Here is a 22602-nt window from a genome sequence, read left to right on the forward strand (position 1 = left end):
GCGAATTTTTTTCTTTTCTCCATTCCTTTGCTGCTCCTTTAATTTAAAAATACTCACCTTAATTATGAAACCCTCCACAAACTCCTAGAAATACAAACCCAGAAATTGTTCAGAAATACAGAGCGATGGCACAGAAGTTCTCCAGAAGGTTAGCATCTCACCAGGCAATACAGATCTATTTCGGAAAAAGCATCTAAAGGGCTCGTGTTGAATACCTGCTTCTGATGCTTCTATTCTGTGAATCTGATCAGATTCGAGGCACGTAATCTGTCAGGTTTTACACTGCTCAGAATTTTTCAGATACATGGTGCTTTTCACATACAGAATAATCTGTAGAATATTTTTATTATATTTTCAAAGCCAATTGCCAAAGTTGTACTTGTTTACTTATCTCAAAAGTGGCTTTGGGATCAAATATACTGATTATCCTCCATTAACATGGAGAAAATAAATATTGTGAATATGCTGCCATAATATAAACAAATTTTCTAAAAAGAATGCAATTTTCTCTGCTAATTTATGGTTCCTAAGCATGCACTGACTATTTCACTGTTCAAGTAATAATGTAGGTAAATGCAAAAGAGCTCTCCTAGAGTGACAGTGCCTAGTGTAGTGGTGGGAACACAGAGGGATCTGAATTACCATGTTGAATGAATACATGACTGAAAGAATTACTATCAAAAAGAATTTATACGAGTTAAACTTTGGTTTAGAGCACAGATTCTCAAGTCAACGGTTAAGTACTGTTTGGCCAGTATATAAAAGGGGACCCATTTTCCCTGGCCTATGCCTTTACTTTTTGATGTAGCAGAGTTCTCACTCTTTTGGTCAGTGTGTGTTTCTGTATCTTTTTCAAATCCATGTTTTGTTTAAATAGGTAGGTTCTTTGCTTGCAAGTAGTAACAGGATCTCCAAAGGTCACTGCATCTGATACCCAATAAACAGTTCTGATTAAGGGCATTGCCACTGGGAAATTCAGGGTGGCTGTTTTGATATCTGTAGTGTATATTTTAAAATGTCATAGTCTGTTTTCAAATTTCAATGCACAGATATGCATCATTTCTCTTAAATAGCCCTATTTCCCTTGTCCCAACTTTCCAAGTTAGTCAGCATTCCATCTCATTCAAATGAGGAATAGATTCAAGAAGGAAGATGAATTGCTTTCTCTTCACTGAAGAAAAAACTAATTCTCCCAATTAGTGGTGTACATTTATTTTAAAATGGAAAATATACATAAAGTTTTTATTTTAGTAAAGAATAAAGGTTTATCTTTATAAACATTTAAAAAGACATTCTTTTCATCATCTTTTAGGAAACTACTATAGCTACAAAACTACATTAGACTTTCTGATTTCTCCATAGTGTCCTTAGATAAATAAACAACCCAATAGACCATGTTGAATGCCCCAAATGTGACTGGAAAGAGAATCCGGGCATATTTGTCTATTTTACTTGTGCCAGACCCAGAAGGTTGTGGAGCTGAAGGAGGAGTAGTGGTTGACAACTTCCCCGAAGTCCCTATGAGATTAACTGTGGTCTTAATACGCTCTAGTCTTGATCCAAATACATGGTGGACAGAAGCAGATCCAACTGACGCTTGTTGGGACACATATGCAGCTTGACTAGCAGTGGAAGGAGAAGCAGATGAAAGTGTTCTTGCAGCAGATATAGTTTCAGCTGCATTTGCACTGCTGAATGGGTTTGGGCTAGAAGCTAAGTAAGATTGAGATGTGGTTCCAGAAGATTCCTGAACTGTAGAAGAACTGCTTGAGTAGTTTCCCATATCAGGTTTCTTGTCAACACCAGATTCAGAGTGAACCAAGGCATTTGTCCTTTTTCTCATGTTCAAGTTGGCATCCATTTTCTGAAAAGTTATATAAAAAATATTGGTTACATAATTGCATGTAGATATAATGTTTGATGAGACCAAAATACTTAAAATTGGTAATTGCCATAAAATAAACCTTTATTAATATCCTATAACCACTCAAGTCGATATAAAAGATTAAAATGCAATACCTAACTAAAAAAAGAATGTGCATGTACTTGAAACTGTAAATCAAAAATCTTCTATTTCAATCCAGAGGAGGCGGGGCCAAGATGGCGGCTTAGTAAGGTACGTGCGTCTTAGTTCCTCCTCCAGAGCAACTACTAGGTGAACAGAAACAGTGCAGAACAGCTCCCGGGGCCACGGCAGGGAATGGACACACAGCGTACCCCAGTCTGGACTGGCTAGTCTGACTACGAGACTCGGTTGCGGTGAGATCCCCGAGCAGCACGCAACTCCCCGAGCAGCTGCAGCTGTGGTGGCCGGAGCTCCTCCCTCCCTCCTTCCCGGGCCGGCTGAGAGTCTCGGAGTGGCAAGTTTCCCAAGCCGCGGCAGCCGGCGCCCCTCTTTTGCGGGCGGCTTCCTGGACTGGCTAAGAGTCTCGGATCAGAGGGCTACCCAAGCCGTGGTGGCCCTCCCCCGTGGGCAGCTTCCTGGTCCGGTGGCGAATTCCCCAGGCCGCGGTGGCCAGTGACTGACGCCCCTCCCCCGCGGGCGGCTTCCTGGTCCGGTGGCGAATTCCCCGGGCCCGCTGCAGCCGGCGACCGACACCCCTCCAGGGAGAGAAGGGAATTTCTGACAGTGGCAGGGACTGGGTCCAACCAAACACCAATAGGGAAATTAATAAAGGAGCCACAGGGTCCCCTCAAGTCGCGGCGGCTGATGCCCCCACCACACACGGCCCCCCGAACCAACTGAGAGAATTGGATCGGAAATCCCCAGGCCGCGGAGAACGGTGACCGGGGGGGATCCCTTCCAAACACGTGAGACAAACGTGTGCCACGAGCGCCACCTACTGGGCAGGATAAGAAAAACAGAACCCAGAGATTTCACAGAAAATCTTACAACCTTGTTGGGTCCGACACCCAGGGAAATCTGACTAAATGCCCAGACGCCAGCAGCAGAAGATAACGGTCCACGCTCAGAAGACTGAGAATATGGCCCAGTCAAAGGAACAAACCAATAGTTCAAATGAGATACAAGAGCTGAGACAACTAATGCTGAATATATGAACAGAAATGGAAAACCTCTTCAAAAAGGAAATCGAGAAATTGAGGGAGGACATGAAGAAGACATGGGCTGAACAAAAAGAAGAAATAGAAAAACTGAAAAAACAAATCACAGAACTTATGGAAGTGAAGGACAAAGTAGAAAAGATGGAAAAACCAATGGATACGTACAATGACAGATTTAAAGAAACAGAAGAGGGCCACGGTGGCTCAGCAGGTAAGAGTGCTTGCCTGCCATGACCGAGGATCCGGGTTTGTTTCCCGGTCCCTGCCTATGTAAAAAATAAATAAATAAATAAAGACACAGAAGATAGAATTAGTGATTTGGAGGATGGAACATCTGAATTCCAAAAAGAAACAGAAACTATCAGGAAAAGAATGGAAAAATTTGAACAGGGTATCAGGGAACTCAAGGACAATATGAACTGCACAAATATACGTGTTGTGGGTGTCCCAGAAGGAGAAGAGAAGGGAAAAGGAGGAGAAAAACTAATGGAAGAAATTATCACTGAAAATTTCCCAACTCTTATGAAAGACCTAAAATTACAGATCCAAGAAGTGCAGTGCACCCCAAAGAGAATAGACCCAAATAGGCGTTCTCCAAGACACTTACTAGTTAGAATGTCAGAGGTCAAAGAGAAAGAGAGGATCTTGAAAGCAGCAAGAGAAAAACAATCCATCACATACAAGGGAAACCCAATAAGACTGTGTGTAGATTTCTCAGCAGAAACCATGGAAGCTAGAAGACAGTGGGATGATATATTTAAATTACTAAAAGAGAAAAACTGCCAACCAAGACTCCTATATCAAGCAAAATTATCCTTCAAAAAGGAGGGAGAAATTAAAACATTCTCAGACAAAAAGTCACTGAGAGAATTTGTGACCAAGAGACCAGCTCTGCAAGAAATACTAAAGGGAGCACTAGAGTCAGATACAAAAAGACAGAAGAGAGAGGTATGGAGAAGAGTGTAGAAAGAAGGAAAATCAGATGTGATATATATAATACAAAAGGCAAAATGGTAGAGGAAAATATTATCCAAACAGTAATAACACTAAATGTTAATGGACTGAATTCCCCAATCAAAAGACATAGATTGGCAGAATGGATTAAAAAACAGGCTCCTTCTATATGCTGTCTACAGGAAACACATTTTAGACCCAAAGATAAACATAGGTTGAAAGTGAAAGGTTGGGAAAAGATATTTCATGCAAATAACAACCAGAAAAGGGCAGGAGTGGCTATACTAATATCCAACAAATTAGACTTCAAATGTAAAACAGTTAAAAGAGACAAAGAAGGACACTATATACTAATAAAAGGAACAATTAAACAAGAAGACATAACAATCATAAATATTTACGCACCGAACCAGAATGCCCCAAAATACGTGAGGAATACACTGCAAACACTGAAAAGGGAAATAGACTCATATACCATAATAGTCGGAGACTTCAATTCACCACTCTCATCAATGGACAGAACATCCAGACAGAGGATCAATAAAGAAATAGAGAATCTGAATATTACTATAAATGAGCTAGACTTAACAGACATTTATAGGACATTACATCCCACAACAGCAGGATACACCTTTTTCTCAAGTGCTCATGGATCATTCTCAAAGATAGACCATATGCTGGGTCACAAAGCAAGTCTTAACAAATTTAAAAAGATTGAAATCATACACAACACTTTCTCGGATCATGAAGGAATGAAGTTGGAAATCAATAATAGGCGGAGTGCCAGAAAATTCACAAATACGTGGAGGCTCAACAACACACTCTTAAACAATGACTGGGTCAAAGAAGAAATTGCTAGAGAAATTAGCAAATACCTCGAGGCAAATGAAAATGAAAACACAACATATCAAAACTTATGGGACGCAGCAAAGGCAGTGCTAAGAGGGAAATTTATTGCCCTAAATGCCTATATCAGAAAAGAAGAAAAGGCAAAAATGCAGGAATTAACTGTCCACTTGGAAGAACTGGAGAAAGAATAGCAAACTAATACCAAAGCAAGCAAAAGGAAAGAAATAACAAAGATTAGAGCAGAAATAAATGAAATTGAAAACATGAAAACAATAGAGAAAATCAATAAGACCAGAAGTTGGTTCTATGAGAAAATCAATAAGATTGATGGGCCCTTAGCAAGATTGACAAAAAGAAGAAGAGAGAGGATGCAAATAAATAAGATCAGAAATGGAAGAGGAGACATAACTACTGACCTCACAGAAATAAAGGAGGTAATAACAGGATACTATGAACAACTTTATGCTAATAAATACAACAATTTAGAGGAAATGGACAGGTTCCTGGAAAGACATGAACAACCAACTTTGACTCAAGAAGACACAGATGACCTCAACAAACAAGTAAAGAAATTGAATTAGTCATTCAAAAGCTTCCTAAAAAGAAAAGTCCAGGACCAGACGGCTCCACATCTGAATTCTATCAAACATTCCAGAAAGAATTAGTACCAACTCTCCTCAAACTCTTCAAAAAAATCGAAGTGGAGGGAAAACTACCTAATTCATTCTATGAAGCCAACATCACCCTCATACCAAAACCAGGCAAAGATATTACAAAAAAAGAAAACTACAGGTCAATCTCTCTAATGAATATAGATGCAAAAATCCTCAATAAAATTCTAGCAAATCGTATCCAACAATACATTAAAAGAATTATACATCATGACCAAATAGGATTCATTCCAGGTATGCAAGGATGGTTCAACATAAGAAAATCAATTAATGTAATACACCATATCAACAAATCAAAGCAGAAAAATCACATGATCATCTCAATTGATGCAGAGAAGGCATTTGACAAGATTCAACATCCTTTCCTGTTGAAAACACTTCAAAAGATAGGAATACAAGGGAACTTCCTTAAAATGATAGAGGGAATATATGAAAAACCCACAGCTGATATCATTCTCAATGGGGAAAAATTGTAAACTTTCCCCCTAAGATCAGGAACAAGACAAGGATGTCCACTATCACCACTATTATTCAACATTGTGTTGGAGGTTCTAGCCAGAGCAATTAGACAAGAAAAAGAAATACAAGGCATCAAAATTGGAAAGGAAGAAGTAAAACTATCACTGTTTGCAGACGATATGATACTATACGTCGAAAACCCGGAAAAATCCACAACAAAACTACTAGAGCTAATAAACAAGTACAGCAAAGTAGCAGGTTACAAGATCAACATTCAAAAATCTGTAGCATTTCTATACACTAGCAATGAACAAGCGGAGGGGGAAATCAAGAAACGAATCCCATTTACAATTACAACTAAAAGAATAAAATACCTAGGAATAAATTTAACTAAAGAGACAAAAAACCTATATAAAGAAAACTACAAAAAACTGCTAAAAGAAATCACAGAAGACCTAAATAGATGGAAGGGCATACCGTGTTCATGGATTAGAAGACTAAATATAGTTAAGATGCAATTCTACCTAAATTGATTTACAGATTTAATGCAATACCAATCAAAATCCCAACAACTTATTTTTCAGAAATAGAAAAACCAATAAGCAAATTTATCTGGAAGGGCAGCATGCCCTGAATTGCTAAAAACATCTTGAGGAAAAAAAACGAAGCTGGAGGTCTTGCGCTGCCTGACTTTAAGGCATATTATGAAGCCACAGTGGTCAAAACAGCATGGTATTGGCATAAAGATAGATATATCGACCAATGGAATCGAATAGAGTGCTCAGATATAGACCCTCTCATCTCAGGACATTTGATCTTTGATAAGGCAGTCAAGCCAACTCACCTGGGACAGAACAGTCTCTTCAATAAATGGTGCCTAGAGAACTGGATATCCATATGCAAAAGAATGAAAGAAGACCCATATCTCACACCCTACACAAAAGTTAACTCAAAATGGATCAAAGATCTAAACATTAGGTCTAAGACCATAAAACAGTTAGAGGAAAATGTGGGGAGATATATGAATCTTACAATTGGAGGTGGTTTTATGGACCTTAAACCTAAAGCAAGAGCACTGAAGAAGGAAATAAATAAATGGGAACTCCTCAAAATTAAACACTTTTGTGCATCAAAGAACTTCATCAAGAAAGTAGAAAGACAGCCTACACAGTGGGAATCAATATTTGGAAATGACATATCAGATAAAGGTCTAGTATCCAGAATTTATAAAGAGATTGTTCAACTCAACAACAAAAAGACACCCAACCCAATTACAAAATGGGGAAAAGACTTGAATAGACACCTCTCAGAAGAGGAAATACAAATGGCCAAAAGGCACATGAAGAGATGCTCAATGTCCCTGGCCATTAGAGAAATGCAAATCAAAACCACAATGAGATATCATCTCACACTCACCAGAATGGCCATTATCAACAAAACAGAAAATGACAAGTGCTGGAGAGGATGCGGTGAAAGAGGCACACTTATCCACTGTTGGTGGGAATGTCAAATGGTGCAACCACTGTGGAAGGCAGTTTGGCGGTTCCTCAAAAAGCTGAATATAGAATTGCCATACGACCCAGCAATACCACTGCTGGGAATCTACTCAAAGGAATTAAGGGCAAAAACTCAAACGGACATTTGCACACCAATGTTTATAGCAGCGTTATTTACAATTGCAAAGAGATGGAAACAGCCAAAATGTCCATCAACAGACGAGTGGCTAAACAAACTGTGGTATATCCATACGATGGAATATTATGCAGCTTTAAGACAGGATAAACTTATGAAGCATGTAATAACATGGATGGACCTAGAGGACATTATGCTGAGTGAGTCTAGCCAAAAACTAAAAGACAAATACTGTATGGTCCCAATGATGTGAATCGACATTCAAGAATAAACTTGGAATATGTCATTGGTAACAGAGTCCAACAGGAGGTAGAAACAGGGTAAGATAATAGGTAATTGGAGCTGATGGGATACAGACTGTGCAACAGGACTAGATACAAAAACTCAAAAATGGACAGCACAATAATACCTAATTTTAAAGTAATCATGTTAAAACACTGAATGAAGCTGCATCCGAGCTATAGGTTTTTGTTTTGTTTTGTTTTGTTTTTACTATTATTACTTTTATTTTTTTCTCTATATTAACATTCTATATCTTTTTCGGTTGTGTTGCTAGTTCTTCTAAACCGATGCAAATGTACTAAGAAACGATGATCATGCATCTATGTTATGATGTTAAGAATTACTGATTGCATATGTAGAATGGTATGATTTCTAAATGTTGGGTAATTTCTTTTTTTCCGTTAATTAATAATAAAAAAAAACTTCTATTTCAAAATGTTACCCATTGTTATAAATAATTAGAATTTAACTGGATAAAAAGAGGATTAAGTTTTTGGAACAATAACTAGGGTTATCCTTGATTTTATTCTAGGAATTCATGACTATAGCTGTACAAGTTCTCTGCTAAATTTTATTGCAAATATTGATCTGCAAAGTTGAATAGATTTCTGTGAGTTTTGTATATATTTGCTTTTTAAGCAGGAAGAATTATATCTACTCTTGCGTGCAGAATAGCAAAAAACTAATAGTCATCCATATGTGCATCACAGTTCTTCCACTTCTTTTAAAGAACTTCCAAAAGCTTTAAATTTAAAATCTCTCAAATTTGTCATAAATCACACACATTATTCTAAAATAAAAAAATGTGACACATTTCACTTTCACCATAATAGTGACAATAGAAAGGAAAATTTATTTTAAATAAAATGTTGTATTAGACATATAAGCAGTATAACCAAATAGCTGCAGAAAACTGAGTTCAGATCATTAAGATTTGCTCAAAGTAAAATGGAATTCACTATTTTCCATGCAATTCTTTTACATGTACATAAAAAAACTGCATCTGAATAAAGTTGCGTGTAAAACCACTAAAATTAATTCCATTGTTTTGATAGGCATAACTATATAGCTAACTATAACTCATCCATGCTAAAGAAAGAAAGCAATTGCTCAGATGATCCCTCAAATTGTCAAGTCTGACTCTAGAAGATACTGTGATGTTTTGCAACATTTAATCCTCCCTAATTATGTTTATTCTAAGTTTTATTGCAGTTGCTTTCTGTAACATCTCCCCCTACCATTATATGTTATAAATGATGGGTGATGAGATAGGGAAGAGAGAACAGCTCATAAATGAAGTGACTGGAAGGAGCCAGCATAGGAAGACAATTCACAGATACACAAATCAGTTAAACTACATACAATTAATTGCAAGCTAACTTTATGAAGAAAGGTTTATTCCACAAATATGAATCTCTTTCAGTAAATTTACGCACTCATCAAGTATGTTGAAAGTATCCAGTTCATATGTCATAAAGTTGTGTTTTTTTGTTTGTTTTTTTTTTTCTTTTTGCATGGGCAGGCACCAGGAATCAAACCTGGGTCTCCAGTATGGCAGGCGAGAATTCTGCCTGCTGAGCCACTGTGTCCTGCCCATATCTCATAAAGTTTTGAATTGTGATTTTCCAGGTTGCTAAGTAGAAAAAGAAAACAACATCACCAAACTCAGAGCCAAAGCAGGCTCTGAGGTTTAGGAAGCATTCTTCATGTCAGCCTGGAGTATTTTCCTAAGTATGTTCTGTTGCAACTAACTAATGCAACAGAAATTGTGTTCAAACTATATGACACCTAATTTTGGTGGAGACAGTTGAAACCAAAATTGACAACAAAGCTGTAGACACCATTACTTGCCCTGCACATTTCCTCTACAAAGCCCTTTGTAAACCTCATCAAATTAATCTTCAGATCTGGAATCTCACTTTACAGAAAATGATCATCATTTATCAATCATCATTAATTCTAAAATGTTATACATGTGGTAAGGAACATGGAGAAAGATAAGATACATTCCAAAAATTTAAGACCTATACACTATCACTGGTCAGATAACATACACACTTGCACACATGATATAATCAAAATGTAACAAAAAGTAAGACATGATCAAGGGCCAAACTGTGATGAAATGCTAAATACCATAAGAAAAGAAGGAAAAGGAGGAATAAAAGGTCAATTGGATGAACAGGAGATATATATATTTTCAAATATAATCTGACATTTATATAAAGTTATCTTCAACTGTAAATTAGGTCATCTATGACCTTTAGAGCTTTAGAGACCCATATTTCCTAAGACTAAATTCTAAAAATTAGAGACTTTCACTTCAAGCCAAGCAGTGTAATGAATTCAATTCACCTCTCCCATCTGAAATGACAAAAAGTTAGAAAATAAAATGTATACTATTTCCAGTGAAACAATCATTTTCAGGACGCTGGATATTAGACAACACAGCATCATAATCCCTGAGAGAAAAGTAAACAAATTAAAAAACCACCAAACTTGAGAGAGTTTCCATGCTGTGGTATAGGAGAACACAGGAAGAATCTGGCAGATTCCCTGAATTGAGGAGCTGGAGCTGAGTCAAGATGGCTAAACTTCACAGATCAGAGTACCAGAGAAAATGATGAACAATGAGGGAACCCCCAAAATCTTGCTGAGTGGTGATCAGTGCACTCATGCACTGCCCAAGGTCAGCGAAAGGACTACCTCAAAAGATTAAAGAGAACATTAATCTTTTTTTTATATAGAACTTTCATACCAAACCAAGAATAGAGCCTATTCCCACTAGCTGGACTCGAAAACCTCATAATTCATTCAGCATTGGGTAGAATACTCAAAAAGACCTTGCATCAATAGTATGAAATAATTAGCCCTAACACTGAGCCCACTTAATTGCACCCTCAAATCAAAGCTTGAAAATAGTTATCAGATCTTTCTGGAGCTTCCTGAAATCCCGACTGTAAATGATTTCTATACAGTGGATTGATTTTTAAAATGGCACCAATTTGCCATCCCTCTCCATATTCATGTCCTTTTATAATGTGATTCTGCAACTCCTTCCATCAAGAGATGAAGCCTATTTCTTCAGCACTGGAATTTGTGCTGATTTTTCTTTGACTTTCTTAGGCCAACAGTATGTGGTGGAAGTGATGGTATGTCGTTTCTGAGTCTGGACCTCAAGAGTCCTTACTGTCACTTGGTTCTGCTCTCTCTTGAAATCCCGTATCCTCCACAAGAACAAGCCTGTGCTAACCGGTTGAGGATGAGAGATCATCTGGACCAGAACCAGTCATCCTGGCAACGCCATCCTAGATCAGCCAACAGTCAGCTGAGTATTAGGGATGCGAGTCAGTCCCAGCCAAGAGTAACAAGATCAGCAGAACTGCCCAGTTGACCCATAGACTTGAGAGCAAAAATAAATGTTGATTATATGCTACTGAGTCTTGTGGTCATTTGTTAGGCAGCATTATTATGGCAATAGATAAATTACATATCGCTTAATTAAATAATGTGTCCTGACAGGCGTTATTGTCAAACTTATTGTGAAGGCAAGATCTCAGACATTCTCAGATAACTACAAGGCTGGCCTGCCAGAGCTCATTGGGAACCTCTAGGGGGCACTGTTGCCTAACGCCATACACTTGTTTGAAGTATGATATATTGCACTTTGTAATCCCAGCTTCAAGAATCATGTTTTAAAACTAGGAAAGATTTTAAGGACCAACTTATTCCAGATATTCATTTTACAGTAGAGGGAAATAAGAACAGAAAGGTTGTGAATGGCTGCAAAGTCATATGGCTAGTTGCTGCTCTCTTTGTACATACAGCATGTCACAAATGGAGTGGAGGCTTTAAAGAACTTAAAAAACTGCATTTATCTTTTTGAATCAGCCAAGTATCTATAATAATTGAGAATATTATTGAGAAAAATTATTCAAGACTTGGAAATCAGAAAGGAGTACAGTGTGTCCTTTGAATATCTTAATGAACATTGTTTAACAAACTCACCCAAGGATTATTTAATTTTCTAGAATTTACCTGAGTTTTATTTTGCTGTTTAATGTTTGATTAGAGCCCAAGCACTGTACAGTTACATGTTAATGTATAGATTTCTGCCCAGTAGAAAAGATAATCACCAAAGATTATGGTTTTATTGTCCTGTAGGATATTAACCAGTTCTGTATCTAACCTACCAATCTTATTCTAGCATTTTTATCCAAAATGTCTATAAATAGCCACTCATCAAAAAATATTTTTGAACCAGATTTATCACTGTATTGGTTCACTGATAATTAATATGTTCAAAAAATCTTTGACATATATCCATATTTGCATTAGTCACATTTTCAACATTTTGAAAATTTTATTTTGATAATATCTAAATCTACTACTGGAAAATGTATACATATCAAATAAATATAAACAAACTCAAAGAATATGCTTAAAAAAAGGAGAGCCCAAGCAAAACAGATAGGATCTGTGTAGCATGTTTGGAAAAAGGAACTCTTGAAGTAGGAGACCTCAAGAACACAGCAGTAGGCACAGCATCACTAGGATTGCCAACTGAAAACAAAGATCAAATCATTTTATTCCAGCTTAAAAGTTTTGTAGGGCATTAAATGCTATCTTATTAATCATTGCAGGCTAATGCACACAGTAGGCACACAATTCATATTTGCTTAATTGCCCTGAAATGGACACAGGACAGAAGCAAGTTCCTTTTTCAAATCAAGGAATTGGGGAAAAATTCACAAGCTACCTATCTGACCTCTGGAGTACCATTTTTTTGTTTGTTTATGGGGCACATTTCTAGATTATTGCAGGTAGTACCTGAGTGCCCAAATTTGAGAATGTCTGAGAAGGCTTAATAATCTATGTATCATAAGCTATATAAAGTAAAGTAGAATTAAATTGATTTGAGGCTTAAATATTTGCTCTGTAAAAGTAACCAACGATACTCAAAAATTATTCTGTACTGACTGAAGGATTTACTCCGTAAAAAAGTAGTGGTCATTTTCCAGGATGACCTACTGCAAAAGACTGAAAAATCTGTTGACCTCCGTTGTACAGGGCATACAAGGCTAATGTGCACATGGCTTTCAAGTTTTGGAGTAACTGAATTGTCAGGTAGAGTGATGATATATTTCACACAGAGTATAGAGACTTCAGTGACTCTATCGCTATTCCGCAGACATACAGTAGTTTCAAACAGAAAATGCACCTAAGCTTTATTTGAAATTTTAAAAAATGATTTAGTTTGAAATCATTCTGTCATTAGTCAAAACAGCCTGAAGCAAGGAAACTGGTGGAACTGAGAGGCAATGTGGCAGATTCAAACATTACCAACAAATTAAACCAGCAACAAGCAACCAGGAGCAGATCCAAGCAACCTGTCAATCATGACTAATCTGACACAACTTCTGCAGAAGTATTATCAACTCCAAAAAACCTCATCTTAACTTATTGTTCTAGCAGCAATGAGATAAAGTGACTAAAACTAGATTTGCAGAATGCAAGCAGCTACATTTATATTGCTTGCTTAGAAAGCTAATGAAGTTTAATAAAATGTCATTTAACCCTTCTAAATTAAAAATAAGGCTAATAATGAACAGGTTTATCTTCCAGAATATTAATGAATCACAATTTCAAAAACTTTTTTCCAAATCCAATAATGTAAAGGCATTTATTCAAAGCCATTCCTGCAGGCCTTCAAGGGCTAGCTACATATCTTATTTAATAAGGAAATAAACAAGTACAGAAAGGACAGCTGAAATTAAACCCCAAGGTAATAATTGAGGACTACGGGTAGTATTTTTAGAAAATGCTGCCATGTAGGAATGAAAAACATCACATCCAAATAACCATGCTAAATATTCAGTAATTAAAAAAGATTTTTACCAGACACTGAGCTTCAAAATGTAGAAATTAAAAATGCTGCGTTCCCTATTTATTGCATGTCATTTCCCTCCAAAGGTAGCATTTAATCCAAGGTTTATATTTCCATAAGTTATAGAAATATTACTTTCAATATCGGGCACTGGGATAATAAATTTGTCTTCAATTTGGAATTATCAGAAAATAATAAGATCTTAAAGATTACATTCATTTGGCTTTTATATAGAGAGAAGTTGAGGGTTTCAAACATTAGGTTATCTTTAAGATATGCATTTTGTGGCTAGACAGTTTGGTTTTGTAATGATACCTAGGATTTATTTTTATTTGCAAATATTTGTATGAAATATATTGCTCCACTGGAGGAAACCGCTTTCTCAAGGATTTCATTAGTCAGAGCGGAATGTTTCCAGTGTGATCAAGAGAACTTGTCTAGGATGCTCCTTGGAATTGGGCTGGAAGCTGTGTTCACTATAGTGCTGCCAAACTACCCCTGGAGAGGGAAGAGAGCAAAGAACACTCCATTGGTTTTCTCCATACGCAAACACTAAGCTTGGATTAATCTTTTCTCTTTCAATAATGAGAAGCACTATTAGAGATTTACTATTTATAAAAATAACCTGGCAGCTAGTTAAAATTCAAAGTCTCAGGCCCTATTTGCAGGAAGTCTTATGCCATTAGGATCCAGGATCTCAGAAGTTGAAAAAAAAAAACACAGATAATGGTTAGGATCATGGACTCTAAAAAACAGACAGACCTGATTTCAAATTCCAAATTTGCCATTTCTTAGCTATGAAATATTCAGCAAGGTATTTAACCTCTTGAAATCTCAAAGTTCCTCTTGTTAAAATAGGGTTAATAAGGGTACTTTATTGATACTAGACCTTTATCTGATGTGTCGTTTCCAAATATTGTCCAGAATTTATAAAGAGATTGTTCAACTCAACAACAAAAAGACAGCCAATCCAATTACAAAATGGGAAAAAGACTTGAACAGACACCTCTCAGAAGAGAAAATACAAATGGCCAAAAGGCACATGAAGAGATGCTCAACGTCCCTGGCCATTAGAGAAATGCAAATCAAAACCAAAATGAGATATCATCTCACACTCACCAGAATGGCCATTATCAACCAAACAGAAAATGACAAGTGCTGGAGAGGATGTGGAGAAAGAGGCACACTTATTCACTGTTGGTGGGAATGTCAAATAGTGCAACCACTGTGGAAGGCAGTTTGGCGGTTCCTCAAAAAGCTGAATATAGAATTGCCATATGACCCAGCATTGCTAGGTATCTACTCAGAGGACATAAAGGCAAAGACACAAACAGACATTTGCACACCAATGTTTATAGCAGCATTATTTACAATTGCAAGGAGATGGAAACAGCCAAAATGTCCATCAACAGACGAGTGGCTAAACAAACTGTGGTATATACATACGATGGAATATTATGCAGCTTTAAGAAAGAATAAACTTATGAAGTATGTAACAACATGGATGGACCTAGAGAACATTATGCTAAGTGAGACTAGCCAAAAACTAAAGGACAAATACTGTGTGGTCTCACTGATATGAACTAACATTAGTGAATAAACTTGGAATATGTTGTTGATAACAGAGACCATCAGGAGATAGAAATAGGGTAAGATATTGGGTAATTGGAGCTGAAGGGATACAGACTGTGCAACAGGACTGGATACAAAAACTCAGAAATGGGCAGCACAATACTATCTAACTATAATATAATTATGTTAAAACACTGAATGAAGTTGCATGTGAGAATGATAGAGGGAGGAGGGCTGGGGACATAAATTAAATCAGAAAGAAAGATAGATATTAAAGATTGAGATGGTATAATCTAGGAATGCCTAGAGTATACAATAATAGTGAAATGTACAATGTACAAATTTTAAAAATGTTTTTGCATGAGGAAGAACAAAGGAATGTCATTATTACAGGGTGCTGAAAATAGACGGTAATTAATATTTTAAAATGTCACCTTATGTGTGAGACTAAAGCAAAAAATATTTGTTACAAAATTTATATTTTGACTAGTGCATTTTCTAATATAACTTATGTAGATAGTTTGATTGAATGCCATAAGTACTTGGAATCTCAGGTAGGACATGAGATTTTGTTGGTTTGTCCAGAGTGATGCCCCGATGAATCCCAGAGTGATTCGATCAGTGAGTGGAAAAGTATTTGCAAGCTCCCTTTGGGGAATGGTGAGAGTGGGGAGAAATTCAACTTCCCCAAGTCGAATTCTTGATATTCTCACAAGCAGTGTGGACAACCAAAGCTATAGGCTGAGCCCCTAGTCTTGGATTTGTGCATATGAAACTTAACTCCACAAAAAAAATAAAAAAATAAAAAATTAAGGGTACTTTATTCCTAATGATTAAATAAGCTAATGCATACAACACTTAGCCCATTGTCCAGGCATAATAAGCATTAAATGAATATTATATAGAAATATCCATCCAAGGGCATGTGATAAGATTCTGCTACCCCCTACCCCCGCCCCAGAAAAAGAGTGTGTCACTCAGAAATAATTTATTATAGGTAACACAATTTTAGAAGATGTAGTCTCTATATCTACAAAAATCAGATAGGACGGGGGTCGCTGAAGCAAAGGCTAGTCTGGAGTGACATCGGCCATGAAAAAGATATTGTCAGCTGAAATGAGAAATAAATGTGAGGAAATACAAAATGCAATAGCAACATTAAAATGCATGTGGATTATATTTAATATTCTAGAATGAGCACTAAAATAAATCTTAAAATTTATGTGAGATACAGATAGTCAAAGCTATTCCAGGGAAAAAAGCAATAGTAACAAACAACAATAATGGTTAATTTTCATTGAGTGGTTTGTCTATACCTGGCATGCTATAAACTAACATACTTTTATCTGAACTAGCTACCACAATTATATGCTATGTTCCATTTAAGAAAAATTATAGGCACAATTATTTGAGTGTCTAAAAAGATGTGGGCTCTATATGTACTATTATGTCAGATCATGGTATCTCTCTGGGATTTTTCCAATTATCAATAAATTCCAGAAACTGGCCATCAAGCAAACAGCAAGACTGGAAGGACTACTGTAATCTGAGCTATTGGATGATGTTCATACTCCATTGTGCTATGATTTGGGTACATCCCAAAACACTGGGACACAATTACAACTTTGACAACCTAGTTTGGCTGGCCCATTTTTTAAATATAATGAAATTAATAAAAATAACCATATCTGTGAATATGTTGATCTGGTACTATAGTGTCACCTTTTTTCCTTTACCTCTTATTTCAATGATAGTAGTCAAAAAAACTTTCTTCTTCACAAATTGAGGCTGGAACTAGAGCAGTGAAAGACACCAGACTGAGGATGACATAGGACAACAAATGTAAAAAAAAGGTAAAAAATTCCAATGTTGTGAGGTTTTAATAGTCTAACTGTAGTACAATTAAATTCGAGACACAGATTTTCAATATTTTAAAATAGTGAATATTACAGTAAGAGGTAAAGGAAAAAAGGTGACATTATAGTACCAGACCAATATATTCACAGATATGGTTCTTTTTATTAATTCCATTATATTTTTAAAATGGGTCAGCCAAAGTTGGTTGTCAAAGTTGTAAATGCATACCAATGTTTTGGGATGTACCCAAATCAGAGCACAATGGAGTATGAACATCATCCAATAGCTCAGATTACAGTAGTCCCTCCAATCTTGCCGTTTGCCTGATGACCAGTTTCTGGAATTTACTGATAACCGGAAAAGTCCCAGAGAGAGACCATGGTCTGATATAATAGTATATATAGAGCCCACATCCTTTTAGAAAGTAAGGGGAAAAATAAATGAACTCTAAACAACCTGCATCTCTCTCTTCTTTGAATATATTCCATTTCTAGTCTGTTCTGTCCTCCCTTTATCACTCAGTGGCTATACTTATCTGGTAAGCCCAACTCTTAGGTAGAGCCAAGATCCAAGACACACAGAGAAACTAACTGACTTTACTTTTGACATGATTAAGCATCAATTTATTTATATTTTTAGGTGTGCTTGATGTAAGAAAATACCTCCATATCCTGGAGGCATCTACCGTCCCTTCCCAAACTGTCAAGGTTGCATGGATATAGAGTCTCTTCAGGACACATCTTAGACAGCTTTTCAACTCCTTTTCACCCTATTAGGAGGAATTCAGTTCCTTGGTGCTTTTGTTTAGTTTTCTAATCAGGAGTTAGGTCCAGCTCTTTCTTCAAGCACCCTATCTTTTTCTCCCTAAATATTATTTCAGTTCTACCTCCCTTCAAATTATGACTCTTATGTGTGAATAAATGTGTATATATGCATATGAATATCTATGTGTGCGTGTGTTCATTGTGTTGTGGATTTCGGAGCATACATTTGTTTAAATAGTGGGAACATGTAATTAATAACATAATTTACAGCTTAATTTTTCTCATTTCGCATTAAGAATATTTTAAATCTTTCAAAAGTAGAGTTAATACATGTAGATACCTGATAAAATACTGCAAAATAAATCTTATGAGGCTTTTCAAGTTCTAACTGGAGTTCCCAAACAAATTCATTTTTAAAGCATCCACATTATCTTATGAAATGGATTTGCTTCAATTTAAAAATATCCAGAAAAATCGTTTTAGACTCAGAAAACATTTGGACAATGCTTTATTCTTAATGTAGACTTGATATGATTTGATCGTAATAAAATTCTGATATGATAAGTAGTTTTTCAGAAAGATTCGGGTCTATGCCAGCCCTACAGAAGGCTAGCATACCAAATAGTCTGAGTCCAAATTTTATTTGTATCAACAAAGTCAACAGGGGCACTGCCTAAAGAGCAATCATTTATCAAGACCAGATCTTCAATATACTTCTGCTGGGAGAAAAAAAAATTCACAGCTCTAGCATCATCAGCCATGCCCCTTTGTAATATCATAGCTATGAAAGGTAAAAAGACATTGACAGGCAAAGAACTTATCTAATGTAGGCTGAATTTCTTTGACAATTTCACTGTCAGTAGACAATGTTTGCCAACTGATTCTATACATTTATAACAACTTTAATAGATTTGCTTTTAGAAAAATATGTTCAAGTCCCAAGCTTCCTTTCTTAGAAGATGTGAAAAATAGAAGATCCACAATTAAGCTCATAAGCAATAAAGAATTTTTTTAAGATGCCAAGCCACCATTTCGTTCATTAATTTAAAAAATATCAAATATGTATTGAGTGTCTACTTTTCAAGTTATTCTGCTAGGCATTAAGGTTACAGAGATGGAAAAAATAAAATCTTTGGTGTTTCTCTCAAGAATTATAAAATATATATATACAAATCAATGAATTCTACACAGGAAAATGAAGAGGTATTAGGAAGTACATTACTTAGTCTGAGGGCTGGGAAGCCCTCTGTGAAAGTGACATGTAAGCTAAGATTGTAGAATGAGTAAGAGTTAAACATGTGAAAGAAGGGATATGATACAAAGGGAAGAATTTATCTGACAGTAGTAGGAACAGTTTTCAAATATTTCTTTTAGTATTGTAAGGATAAGGAAGGCCAATAAGTTTCCTGGTCATTTGAGCTCCCTTAAGAATGTTCTAAAATCTTCTCCTTCTTTTCTTACTGATTTTTTTGGGGGTGGGGGGAATGGACAAAAAAAGGTAAACCTTTACATCCAGGAGCTTCTCTAAATAATTAATGTCTGATAATAGCATTTGCCAGGCAGAAAGTTTGACTCATCATCAACGCTTCTACAATGCATTAAGCACTAAAGATGAACTAAGTGGCTTTCATATTTATTCTCATAGCTTAACCACCTGTGAGATAATATTAATATTCTCATTTTTCCATGAAGACACTGAAGCCTGTACAAGTTAGGCTTATTCTCCCAAGGTCACAATATTAAAATGTGGTAGAGCTTTAATTTGAATCCCAAACATACTCTTAACAATTTCGGGGGCTGAGTTGGCTTCCAGGAAGATGGTGGAATAGGATAGGTTAAGCTCAGCCCTGCTCCAAGGAACTGCTAGACAAGTGACAGTAAAACAACCCAGAGAGTGATTCCAGGAAGTAAGTGACCTGAGAGGGTCTTCTACAACACACAGGGAGGCTCTGGTTGCAAAAGCTGAGGAACTGAAACACAGAGAACAAAGATTACCCAGAAAGGGCAAACAGCCTAACATACCCCTTTTCACAAAGAGGCCCATAGTGCTCAGGAGTGGATGGACAGTGATACAGAGACTGGAAGTAAGCCACATCCATGCAAGACACCCCCTCAGGAACCCCTACCCCACACACCTGAACCCTGAACCCACTCCCCCGCTGTGACTTGTGACTTGACCCCCACCCCCCAAGCACTCCTGCTCTGCCATCCCCTCACCTGTAGGACCCACGCATCCTTGCCCCAGCATTCCACCACACACATGTCAGTCCCAGTCCTGCCCACCTTGCCCATGCATGCACACGCTCTCACACCCCCAACCAGGACCCAGGTACCCAGGTTCAGCCTCTAGTCCCCACCTCCTCTCCTACCCCCTTCAGGCACTCACTAATAAATCCATGCCACACACCCCCCCCAGAAAATGAACATGTTTATCCCTATACTGCCTCACCCCCAATACTTCTCATGTATACTAGTGCCCTGCCCACCCAGATCCTCACACGGGCATCCTGCACATGCACTCACACCCGTGTGCTGCCCACCCTGGCACCCACACATCCACACCCTGCCCTTTCCATCCCTGCACCTGAACCCCCACCCTGTCCCTTGCACATACACACCATTGCCCCACCCCCCCAGCTCTGAGCAAGCATTCACCCGCACATCTGTGCAACACCTTCCCTGCCAATGCAGGCATGCACCCCTACTTGCTCCCCCCAAGATCTGCTGACCAGCACCCACCCCAGCATGGCATGCACACACCCATGTTTTGTCCACCGTAGTACCACAATCAAGTACCCCTGCCCTGGCTTGCCCCATCCACCCAGCGTGAGTGTTACACCTCCCACCCTGCAGGTGCTCATGTACACAGCCATGCCCCAGGCATCCACACACTCACCCCCACCCCTCTGCACATGTGTACTGCTGACCCAGCCCACAACATGCCCAATGCATGGACACACATTGCACTTGTGCACCTGCACCAGGACCGCACCCACCCCATGAAATGCAGCCCAACCCCAACCCATGCCCTGCACCACCCACAACCTGTGCCCCACCCCTGGACATACATGATTCTGCATCCCCTCCCCCTAGCAACCTGCAAAACGGCGCTGCACATGCATGCATCTGCATCCTGTCCCCCACACCTGCATACCACCAACAGCTCTACCTCAGCACCCACAACCCCTGTCCCCAGCACATGCACGCACCTATGTCTCACACCACCTGCACTCTGACCTCGGTGCCCTGAACCCCGTACCCTGATACCCACGACCACTGCATTCCATACTCCCACTCGCAACCTGCTCATGCACCCACCCCATGGATCCACATAGCACCCCCACTGATCCACCTTCCTCCATGCCCTGCCTCTGTGTCCCCCAGGCTGCAATGTGCTCCTGCACTCCAAGACCTGCCTAAGCTGATACCACCCACATGGCACCAGGACAGCACTGCCACTGCTCTGTACCCCATGCTCCCATGCCCTCAGCCCACATCAATCCCTGTGCTGCCACCCATCACCACACAGCTGTGCTCCATGCCACACACCATGTCCTGTCCAATCCCCATCTTGCAAATATAAAATTTTAGACTACTAAGGAAATCAACTTCAAAAGTAACCCTATCAAGATAATTACATGCCTGAACGGCAATACAAAATCACAAAGCATATGAAGTTGCAGACAGATATAGCCCAGCCTAATGCCCAAGTTAAAACACCAGAGGAGACACAGAATTTGGAACAACTAACCAAAGATGTTCATACAGCTCTACCTAATAAAACCAGTGGGTTGGCTAATGACATAAATAAGATCAAGAAGACAATAGAAGAGCATAAAGAAGAATCTGAGAGAATAAATAGAAAAATAGAGATTAAAGATGTTGTAAACCAAATAAAAATATACTAGAGGTAAAAAACAGCAGACTTGAAGTTGCAGAAGAAAGAACAAGCAAACTTATTTAGAGGACAGGACAACTGATTTCAAATGCACAAAACAGCAAATGGCAAAAAAGATAGGAAAATTTGAATTGAATCTCAGGGAAATTATGGGCAAAACAAAGCACACAAATATAAAAATCATTGGTGTACCAAAAGAGAAAACAAGAGTGAAGGGCTAGCAGGATTAGTTGAGGAGATGATAGGGGATGACTATCGAATTCTTATAAAAGATATAAATATGTAAATCAAATAAATCAACGAACCCCAAATAGAATAAATCCAAATAGGCCTTCTCCAAAACATATACTAATCAGTCTGTCAAATATTGAAGAGAAGTAGAAAATCCTGAAAGACACAAGAGAAAAGCAATCTACTACATACAAGGGAAACCACATAAAACTGAGTTTGTACTACTCAACAGTCAAAATGGAGGCGAAAAGGCAGTGTTATGATATATTTAAGATGCTGAAAGAGAAAGACTTCCAACCAAGAATTCTATACTCAGCCAAATTGTCCTTCAAAAGAGAGGAAGAGATTAAAATTTTCACAGGCAAACAAATGCTGAGGAAATTTGTCAACAAGAGACCAGTCCTACAAGAAATACTAAAGGGAGCTCTGTAAGCTGGAAAAAAAAAAAAAAAAGAAAAAAGACAGGAGAGGGATGCCTGGAGA

General features: G+C 37.8%; 1 protein-coding gene across 1 annotated transcript in view; it reads right to left on the reverse strand.

The window, feature by feature from the left end:
• Positions 1 to 1333: 1333 nt before the first annotated feature.
• GABRA4 (gamma-aminobutyric acid type A receptor subunit alpha4) overlaps positions 1334 to 22602 on the reverse strand; it is a 92837-nt gene continuing 71568 nt past the window's right edge. The window contains exon 9 of the mRNA XM_077137132.1: positions 1334 to 1864. Within this exon, the coding sequence (XP_076993247.1) occupies positions 1334 to 1864 (531 nt within the window). The remainder of the gene's footprint in view (positions 1865 to 22602) is intronic.

This window comes from Tamandua tetradactyla, chromosome 19, assembly GCF_023851605.1.
Source record: "Tamandua tetradactyla isolate mTamTet1 chromosome 19, mTamTet1.pri, whole genome shotgun sequence".
Classification (NCBI taxonomy): Eukaryota; Metazoa; Chordata; class Mammalia; order Pilosa; family Myrmecophagidae; genus Tamandua; species Tamandua tetradactyla.